Genomic DNA, 10857 nt, shown 5'->3' with positions numbered 1-10857 from the left:
ACCCTCTGAAAAGCATCCGACCCCGACCCACATCCCTACTCTATCCCTGTAACCCTGCATTTCCCATGGCTAACCCTCCTAGCCTGCACATCTCTGGACAATTTAGTATGGCCAGTCCACTTAAACTACACCTCTTTAGACGATGGGAGGAAACCCACACAGACATGGGGAGAATGTACAAACTCCACATAGACAGTTGTCTGATGTTGGAATCAAACCCAGGTCCCTGGGACTATGAAACAGTAGTGCTAACCACTGAGCCACCATGCCTGCCCCTAAACAAAGACAGACAATCAGGGCTTGTTTGGGAGAAGAAATTCATTCACATCGTGGCGCCATGGTGGCTCAGCAGTTAGCACTGCTGTCTCATAGCACCAGGGACTTGGCGTTGATTCCAGCCTCAGTCGACTGTGTGAAGTTTGCACATTCTCCCTGAATCTGCATGGGTTTCCTCCCACAGCCCAAAGACACGCAAGTTAGGTGGACTGGCCACGCTAAATTACTCATGTCCAGGGATGTGCAAGTTAGGTGGATTAGCAATGGGAAATGCAGGGTTAAAGGTCAACCAGTGCAGACTCAATGGGCCAAATGGCCTGCTTACATACTGTTGGAATTCCATGTTTTTATCTGTTTTAAATCAGTGTCTCTTTATTTCTCAACTCTGTCACAGAGTTTGAGATTTGTGGAAATGTACTTTCAGAAGCCCCCTCAGAATCATGAATATTTCATCAAAATCACTTCTCATTCTTCTGGAAATGAACACAAATGAATAAAGTTCTAATCTCTGATGCCATTGTTCATAAACGAACGCTTTCAGCTCACGAATCAGCCTCTTAAGTCTCTTGTGAACAACCTCAAATGGCAAGTTGGGAGGTGGGGGTACTAAAACTCTCCATATAACTCAGGGTAAGGACTCACCTGCAACATCCCTTCACAGTTTTTATGTTCTCTTCACAACTTAGTTCTGAAGAAAGGTTACTGGACTTTAAACTTGGATGCTGTTTCTCTCTCCAGGGATACTGCCAGATCAATGGGAGTTTCTCTACCAGTTTCTGTTTTTGTATTAGTTTCTTCTTACCTACTTGGATATTGTTGCCACAGGTGTAAAACAATTTAGCAACTAGCTTGGATCCAATGACAACCTTTCAAAACTGTTGGGCAGAAATATGCTTGTTGCCAAGTTTCCAAGCCACAGAAGTATCAAAGTGATTGGTGTTATTGTCTCAAATGACCACAGGCCATTCTATCACCAAAGAGAGGCATTTGGAGGAGTGTCATTTTACAAATTGTGTTTAAACAACACTTCAATGAACCAACTGGTGGGAAAGAATGGGAATTTTATTTTAAAATGCTTTTCTCAGATTATGTGTGGGAAACAACCACGCATTTATGTAACACCTCCTCAAAAGAAAACGATCCCAAAAAATTATTCCATACCACTTGTTAAACTGAACTGCTTTCAGGAAAATATCATTCCCCAGCTTAAGTTCCCTCAAACAGCCAGTTCATTCAAAAATAGAAAGAGCTGGAGACACTCAGCATGCCTGGCAGCATCTGTGGAGAATAAACAGTCAATGTATCTGTTCCAGTGACACTTTATCACCAAAATATTAACTCTGCTTTCTCTCCCCTTTTGCTGTCAGACCTGCTGAATTTCTCCAGCACTTTGTTTTTTGTTTCAGAGATCCAGTAGATGCAGTTGTTGATTTTATTTTTGGCAGTTCATTCATCTTTTTTGTGTTTGCGGTTGATGATGCAAAGAAAAAGGGCACAGTCAGTGACAGCAGCCTGGTCTTCTCGGATGCCTTGGGAATTTTTTGATACGTGCCCCAGCCACACAAAAAGCACATTCAAGCTTACTTTTCTCTCTCATCCAAGACACGAACTGGGCAGCACTCCCCAGTCATTACACATGTGAGATGACGTGTTCAAGTTCTGGAATGGAAGTTCAGCCCTTTAATTTCAAAGCAACAGTGACATCAAGTGACCAATGCTGGCAATCATCATGCATAAAATATCAATAAGAGAATACATTTGTATGAGAATTGGTGACGGATGAATCATTCTCTCAGGTCACGCAAACATTAGTTATAGCAGGCAATGAAAGGAACAACTTGCCATTATCGATTCAAAGTAAAACATCACACATTGTATTCTCAACAAGATCATTTTAATACAGATGCTTTGAAGTCTTTTTTATAATTTCTTCACAAAAAACTAGAGATATACAGCACTATTGAACACCGGAATACAATTAAAACGAGCTGCAGTGGGGAAAAAAAATAATTATTTCTCACAGAGGCACATGAACAAGCATGGAGTATGGGTAAAAGTCAACATATCCAACCCAGTTCATATGCAGAAATACAAATGATATTCAGCATTTAGAATCCAAACCAGGGGCTTTCTTTGGGTGACTTCTTCAATGCATGATTGTTGTCTATATTGCTTTAAGGAAATCCATTCTTGAACAACAGTTGTGTTGTCAGGCAGTAAACAGAAATTGCAATTTGAAATTCCTTCACCCAACAACCCCTGATCAGGCCACAAGAATGAAAAAAAAACACAAATCCGATTGAATTCACCACTTAATACTTTAGTGTAACCTTAGTAAGTTCATTCACCCCATATCTTCAGCCTGTACTAATTTTGTTACTGATTTTTATTTTAAATCCTTTGTTCCTAAATTTTATCCATTTTCCCCAAATGGCTTACACAGAGTCCAATCCTTGGTGTGGAAGCAGAGTGATGCAAATGGGTCATCCTGCTCACCCTGTGCTGAATTCGCACATGTGGGCTTTGGTGCAGAGCCAAGATTGACCTCCAATATCAATGGGCCTCAGGTGGGAGAAGGGAGAAGATAAGGTTCCTGCTCCTGCTTCCTCATCTCCTGTGACACCAGGTAGAAAGTCTGGATTCAGCTGAGGTTACAGTGGCATTTGGAGGGGATACCAGCAGTGATTGGGCTGCCAACGCACATCCAATCATACCCTAGCAACATGCACAGCTTTGGACTGGGAAGTGAGCAGTAAACAAGAAGTGGAAACACCCGATTGATCCCTTGTTTAGAGCAGTGAAAATTCATTCCAATGCAACACTAAGTCTTGACTGCACGTGCGGGGCAGTAAACAATGCACTAAAACTGGGGATGGAGTTAAAGGTGCCCTGCTGCTCATGTCAAGAATGGGCTTTTCAAAAGGTGCATCCATGAAGGTAAGAAACTGTAAACTATTTGGTGAAAGCAGTACGGTAAACACTGTAAAAATGACACGTTCCAATACATGAAAAATGTTACTCAACTGAGATCACAAAGGAATGTCGTCCATAAACTGTCCAATTTGAAGTGTTGCTTCCAACAATTTGCTCCTCGTCCTGTCATTTTGTGCTAATGAAGAACACCTGTCTTATAATCCTTGAAATTATCCGGTGTGAAGATTGCACAAACGTCTAATGCATTCACATTAAATTTACTTGCCTAATTTATCAGATGATTAACTTCTGTCCAGTTAAATTAAACATCTTAATAAAAATAGCAAAATAATGCCTTGCAAATGGTGTAGCCTCAGGACTCTCATCTGAGTAACAGTGAGGTGATTGATGTCTAGAGGCAGGATACAGTCAGAGAACTGGAGGATTGGGGGAGGGTGGTGAGGAAAAATACAAATGCGATCCTGCTGGAAAGGTGCAAAAGAGTTGTGCAATGCCAGAATTTTGCTACATGGTCTGGAGTTTAGGAAAATCAAGCAATTTTGCCTGAGAGTGCACCTACTGGTTTAAACAGATAATTGCAGCCAAATAGATAAGATCATCAGCCAAAATTTATTTTCCTCCAGACCAATCACCTTGTCAAAACATTGTTAACACATATTAGGATATTAAATAAGGATATGGAACAAACAAGTTGAGAGGTTGCTGCCTTTGGTAAACCTTTGATTTGGTGATGAATAAACCAAGTTAAACTGACATTAGCCTCTTTTTGTTGAGCAGGGTTTCTGTTGCCTGTGCACTCTTAAGACTCGAGACAGGATTTTCGTTGTCTCACCAATGCCACCTTACTCCTTCCCTCCATGTCTCATGCCCCAACGCTCCTTAATTTGAGTGCTGGAACTCCTTAGAACCAGTATCAGGCATAAACAGAGTAGCACCAAGCTCCCACAACCAGTGACCACTAAAACAGACCGGTCAATAGTTCCCAAATTAAGAGGTGGTTTTCTACTTGGTGCATATCTGGAAAGGAGAAGAATTATAAGGAGGTGAATTTGTAGTGGCACAGATGAATCTCAGAAGAGAATGCAGTAGGGACAGCCAATGTGCCTTTCGTGTTTCTATAGCAACACACAATTTGGGAGCTGTGGGTTGTCGAAGAATTGACACTTTTCAAATAATCAATGCCAGCCTGGGAGAAACTTGTTCTTAAAAACTAAAGATGCCCAAAACTTAAAATTGAACTTAGTCAGCATACTGTAGTTTTAGTTTGCAAAGATGAAGCCCCTTGATGGCAGACAAGCCAAATATTCCTCAAATATTCCCTTTTCTTTGTGACATATTTTGTTGCTCTTAATTATGACAATAGCAAATTCCAACCACTCAATCTCCCCACCACCTCCAACAACACTAAGCCAGTTCTCTGAAATGCTTTCCAAAGAAGATATTATCTGCACAGTGACAATCCAACCCTGTCACTTCTTTCTTTTAAAAAAACTAGCTTGGAAACTTAGATAGCAGTGGGATTCAAACTTGTGTGAGCACAGAGTGTGAAATCTTAGTCCAATGCCTGAGATAATTTAGCTATGCAGCCATGCTGACAAAATGAGCTACCCTGAAGCTGTGCTGTGAATGCTTTTGAAAAATGACCATTGAAACATTTGGAGCAAGATTGCAGTTGTTACCTCAGAACAGAAGAAATTTCCACCCCAGAGCAATTAGCAAGCCAGCCCGCTGGACAGACGGGAAGTTGTGCAGCAAGTTCCACAATGTGTCTGCATCTCAATTTGTGCCAGACAGCTCCCAAAGCCCATCAAGACAAGCCAGGCATTCAAGCATAAACAAATTCATAAAACACTGCATTGAAATGCAACCGCCGAACAGAGGGCCTTTGGATTTACAGAGCAGAAACATACAATTCAGCTAAAAACACTACCTTATCTGCATAATTTTTGAGTTTCTTTTGTGCCAAACTGGGGAGTGTTTCCAAGTATACATGTAGAACACATTTTTTGAGGGGTTGCAAAGAACACTCCTGAGCCAATTCAAAACGTGATGGGGACAGAGGGATAGGAGCCAGAAAACTCTCTGTAAAGCAGCACTGTTTTAGTATGATACTTGCTCAAAACACTGTCAGCTTGGACCTCAGAGAAGCACAATGAACTTCAAGCAGCTCAAGTCTTTTCAGTTTCATTTAGAACAAATGAAAAGGTGAAAAGGTGAAACAAACTGCTAAAACCAAACAGAGACAATAAAACCTTATTCTCAGAATGGAGAACACTGTGCAAAATGATGACCTGCATCATAAGGAGTGTCCATATATTAGTTAAGTTAGTGCCTCTTGTCTCCTTGCGGCTTTGTTCTGCCTGATGACAACTACATTATGGCAGCCTATGGCCACTTTGTGGAGACTTCTCCAAAGGAGGCTTGCAACAGGTTTGTTCAATCAATTCATAATTGGTGACTCCCTTAACATAAAAATACAAATTGTGGAAACCACAAATGCTGGGCCCACACGGCTGAGCAGTCACTTATCTGCAAACAGCAAAGAGGTTCTGACGTTTCTTGGGACACATGCAACATCAGAATTGGTCTCCCCTTTATAAAATCAGGAAATGCAAGCAAAACTCAGCAGGTCAGTCAGCATCTGTAAGGTGTTTCAGGTCCGAAGTAGGTTATTCAGAGGCTGAGCAAGGGTTAAGTGATGAGAATAAGTTGCATGGCTTGTAGACCCTGGAACATTTGAGCTTATAGGGAGATCAAGAGGGTAGCTAAGAGAGAAACTATTTCCTTTGGTGGGATAATCCAGAACAAGTGGGCATCACCTCAAATCAAATGCAGAGCTATTTCATTCAAAGACAACACTGGGTCGCACAAGTCTGGAACTCAGCTCAAAAAAGGTGCTGAAGCTGGGGCTGAATTGAAAATTCAAAACTGGGACTGATAATCTTTTATCAAGCGGGACGTTACAAAATTGTGGCAGTTAAATTTCAGACACACAGCAGCCAGAATGGAATTAAACTGCCAAACAAACCGGGTGAGCAGAGTGGGAAGCTCCTGTTCCAATGATCTTTATACACATGCTGACTGACTGACTGGGTGTCACCAGCAATTTCTGTTCATGAAAATCCATTATTCATACCTGCCTACTCACTCATCTTCTGGAATCACACTTTGTTGTTGTCTTCGTTTTTGCATGCAAACATTGCACAATATATAAGAAAGAAAATTTTCCAAAGAGGGTCCTGACCTCCTGGAATAAGTCAAAGGCCACTTGATCAAATACCAACACAGGAAAGGCCGTGTGAGCAGGTGACAGGAGCAGAACCTGCATGGTCAGCAGAGTTCCAAACTTCAGCTATTTCTAATGACCAGTAGTTTTGAAGTACAGACACCCAGCGACGACAGAGTTGGGGAGAAGCAAGAAACTGATGCTCTCACATTGGAGTCTGATTGGTAGAAACCTGTGACAATTCAATGGCAAGACAATTTTCATGGTAACACAGGGATGACAGCAAGTTTCAATGGGATCCCAATAAAAATGTCAATTCTTGAACTGCCACTTGGTTTTTGAAATCCTGCCAAATTTAACAGTCCAGTCAAAGTGACCGCAAAACACATGAGGCACAATCTTTCTCAGACTTGGATTCGAATTTCATCAAAAGCAGTGAATCTCTCTCCAGGTCTCCTTTTCACCCAGCATGGCTTCCACACGCGCACAGCAACTTATTGTTCAGCCGAGAACAGACCTCTGCCCTGATGGAAAATGAGGCCATGATGAGGTCAGCCACATCAACACCAGGCAGGACAGGCCGCTGATGACTGACCCTCTAGATTAGCTGACGGTCTACTCAGGTCTGATTACTCCACTGCCATAGACAGTCAGGGGGACAGACAGGCGCACTGCATCCAATTTTCACAGCAAATCCTTCCAGGATTGCAAGACTGCTAAATTACGTTCAGTGGGATTTTTGAAACGAAGTGGCAATCCAACTGCTTTTTTCCAATAACAATTGTATTGATTTCGTCAAATGCCTGATTTCATTAAAGACAGGCCAAGTCTAGAGAACGGAAGCTGCAGCGAAATGAAGAAGCTTCTTATTTTGAATGTAAGTATCTTCTGGTATCCATAGCTTGGGCCATGTACAATCCATTAAAATTCCCAAGAACTGTGATTTTAAAAGCTAAGGAGGGAACCGACAGGACTCGTGCCAATATGCTATTTGGCAAAATTATTTTAGCAGCATTTTAACTATTATTGCCAACATTGCAATCAACCCCTCCTCCCATTAGTGCCAATGCACTTCTAAACCCAGCTCTCTCAGGCATTGCTACCCGAGAACTAGTACCAAACTGGCTTGCAAGGGCAGGATGGTGAAACTACAGTTGTAGAATAACACTGATTGGAAACTACATCCATCTTCAAACGTAGTTTAGTGACGGTGATTTGGTTGGAAGCTTAAACAACATTTGTTGATCGATAGCATGCTGACTGTTGAATGGAGTGGTCACATACTGGATCCAAAAAAAAATCATATTTTCTCAATGTATACCTCTTCTGATAAATTGCAAAAATCTTACTGGGGATGAAAGTTTGGGGCGCAAATTAATTGTTTCAAACCTCCTCAGCTTTTTTATTTTGTTTATAACAAGAATGAGAGATCTCCAGTGGAGTCACTCAAATAAAGAGTATTAGCTAACTTATAGTCACACTCAGGGTTGCATTCATTGTCTCAAATCAATGGGCAAACACTGAAAGGATCTATGATTGTATCATTCAAATGTAGTGTTCAGTGTGCAATTGAACAGCGTTTACACAGCACCACAGTGTCACTTTAAACCTCACTTCACACTTCTGGAGGGCAGCACTGTCAGAACAGCAGCAGAATTGTGTTACTATCAATGTCTAGAAGCATGCAGTACCCCAATTCAACACACACACTCAACTTCTGGAAATAACCTAGTCTGGTTTTAAAAGGCACTATTAAATTGCATTTTTTTCTCCTTCAATTTACAGTTATGCAGCATAATAACATTTGGTTGCATGGTAGTGTTTTATATTTACAAATTTAATGCAGTGTATAAAAGATAATCATAGCCGCAAGGAGGCAAATCACTCAAAGGACTGAACACTGTGCTCTGTGAAACACTTGTGCAATTTTGGTCACCCCAGCTTCTAAATTGAGGTTTAAGCTGAGATCAAGCGCACAACTTCAATGAAGTTGGGCTTCTGCAAACTCTGCTGAAAAGCCAGAGAGACATCCAAGCAAACTGCAAATGCAAACCATTTGATGTTCTTCGTCCACTGTCTTGAGGCCTGGCTGAACCATGCTTGTCTGGAATCCATAACTCAGGCACAGTGTGGAATTGGCTTGTGGCTTCACTGCCTCGGCCAGGTAGAAAGTGGTGGTCTTTTCTGTCACAATGAGCGCCTTTCAGAGAAATACAGGATTATTTGCACAATACCATGGCCTGAGATTTTGACAATTTAGCAGGTGCAACACAGTTCTGTGAAGGTGGTTATAAAGAGAGTGTCATGGTCCTTAGCTGGCCAAGTGTTTCTCGTGAGATGCTGCATACGTAACCGATGCTTCGGCCAAATCACTCGATTGCACATTAAGTCTTCGGATTTCGGGATTTAGTGGGAAAGGGGGCCGCAGCAAAAGGGTCAGCTCCTTGCACTTGCGAAGTCCTGAGGTGCAGGGAGGCAGGGTTGTCAGCTCCTCGCACTCCCTGCATTTTATCAGGAGCCACTGGCTGGTTCTGTCGCTCATCCTCCACCTTGTAGTGACGTGAGTATTTGGCCAGTGCCCGAGGTCGGAAGGGCTGAGGGGTCACAGCCGCCAGCAATCCTTCCTGACCCAGCAAGGTGCCAGGAAGAGGGTGCTTTTGGTGGTTTGCAAAGTCTGTGGAATTTTTCAAGGGCTCTGTTGCTCGGTGAGCTGCTGGCACGTCCCTGGACTCTTGCTGGCTGCTGGCCTTGAAGGCTCCAGCAGGATGTTGGACTCCCCCAGATGACCCGGCGCACGGCTCTTCAAAACCAGGGAACCTACCCTGACCGACCTGAAGGCCATCCTGGGGGGTGCCACTGAACTGAGTGTGCTCGGGCATTTCTTCACCAGCCTTGGAGACAGGCGGGTAGGGAACTGTCTCTTGTAAAGTTGCCAGAGTTTTCTTTTTGGAGAACGGTGCCCTTGTGAAAACGTCGATCTCCTCAGTTTGATTTCGAGCGGTGCTGATTTTGGCCTTGAAAGGAGCCTTGGTGAAAACATCGGCAGTGCCCTGCCCCACATCACAGCTCCTTGGGCTCCCAAAGGGAGCTGCGGAAAACACATCTGCCTCGGTGGTGCTTCCTTCGCTTCTCTCCTTGGCTGGGGCTTCTGGCAGAGCTGTGCCACCTGAACGGACAGGCCCAGGCCGTCCTTCGACCGCGTTCCGGCCCTTCCCAGTCTCCTCATCCTCTTCCGAATCCATCAGGAGAGGCCTGTGGCCACTGCTGTCCAACAGGTCGCCACCATCTTCGATGCATTCATCATCGCTGCTGTGCACAGAGTTGGAGTTGGACAGGCGGGCTTGGCCAGGCCAGTTCATGCTAAGGTTGTCGCACCCTGTGGATTCACCGAGCTCAGGAGCAGTTTTTGCAGTCGCCAGAAACTGCTCCACGGGAAAACCAGTTCCATCAACGGAGAAACCTGGGAACAGAACGACAGCTGGTTAATCCACAGTGAAAGCAGCACGGCGCTCCCTCAGCACACCAAGATCGACACTGAGCCCAGAGGAATTATCTATCAGAGGGACATGAATAAATTCCCAATGTTTACCAAAGACAAATCCACCGCGAGCACTTATACCACTAGCACATAGGAGTCAGGAGCCCACAGTGCACTGAAATGCCATCGAAAGCACACTGTTTCGGGCCATACAAAAAACACTGCTAGCTCATTGCAGCAGTCACCCCACTTCAAGTGGGTAAGTCTGACTGGACTCTGCCCATGGTGCTATCAGACTCAACTGACCGTGTAAGAGCTAGGCTATCACAGCCAGAGGAAGGTCATTGTAAACTCTAAGGTCTGAAACCAGAAGTTAGTTGTGGAAATGTGACACCCCCCTACATTTACAGATGGGCAAAGAGAGAAGCTGGTACAGACAGAGAGATGGACCAGCAAACAGACAGGCACGGCAGGCAGGACAGAGCGAGCGAGAGGCTGGATTGTGATTGAAGGTAGCAACACATGATGGGGCTCTCCAAACTCTGCAAGCACACAGAGTTGCACTCTGGCACTTCAGGAAGAATCACTTATACTCTGTTGCATTATCAGAGCATGAACTCATACCGAAAATCAGTTTTTGAAAGGTCTTGGCATCAAGGTTTGTCCCTGTGTTCAGTCACCATCCCTTTCTACTCTGCTCACCTCCCACTAATAAACACTGCAAACCAAGTCCCAGCACATTAAAGCTGCTAGAAGAGGGCCTCACCCACCACACAGTGCATTTGTGCCTTCAAACACACCCCAGCCCTGATTCTTCCTTGCTGTGGTCTACGAAAGGGGGAAAAACATAGAAAGTCTTTGGTGCCACGGATCACTCTATTGTTACAATACTTCAGTGATAGCAACTGAGAAGCATAGCCTGGGTAGAAGCAGAAATGGGCAT

At 43.7% G+C, this 10857-nt stretch overlaps 1 protein-coding gene across 2 annotated transcripts in view; it reads right to left on the bottom strand.

Annotated features, from left to right (window-relative positions):
• Positions 1-2174: 2174 nt before the first annotated feature.
• Positions 2175-10857, bottom strand: part of aak1b (AP2 associated kinase 1b) — a 122425-nt gene continuing 113742 nt past the window's right edge. For both annotated transcript variants that reach the window (XM_048618629.1, XM_048618631.1), the window contains one exon: positions 2175-9896. In XM_048618629.1, coding sequence (XP_048474586.1) covers positions 8821-9896 — 1076 coding nt within the window. In that variant the 3' untranslated portion in view covers positions 2175-8820. The remainder of the gene's footprint in view (positions 9897-10857) is intronic.

Source organism: Rhincodon typus, chromosome 40, assembly GCF_021869965.1.
Source record: "Rhincodon typus isolate 14 chromosome 40, sRhiTyp1.1, whole genome shotgun sequence".
Taxonomy (NCBI): domain Eukaryota; kingdom Metazoa; phylum Chordata; class Chondrichthyes; order Orectolobiformes; family Rhincodontidae; genus Rhincodon; species Rhincodon typus.
Note: the sequence above shows the minus strand (reverse complement) of the source record. Positions and strands in the feature narration are given on the sequence as shown.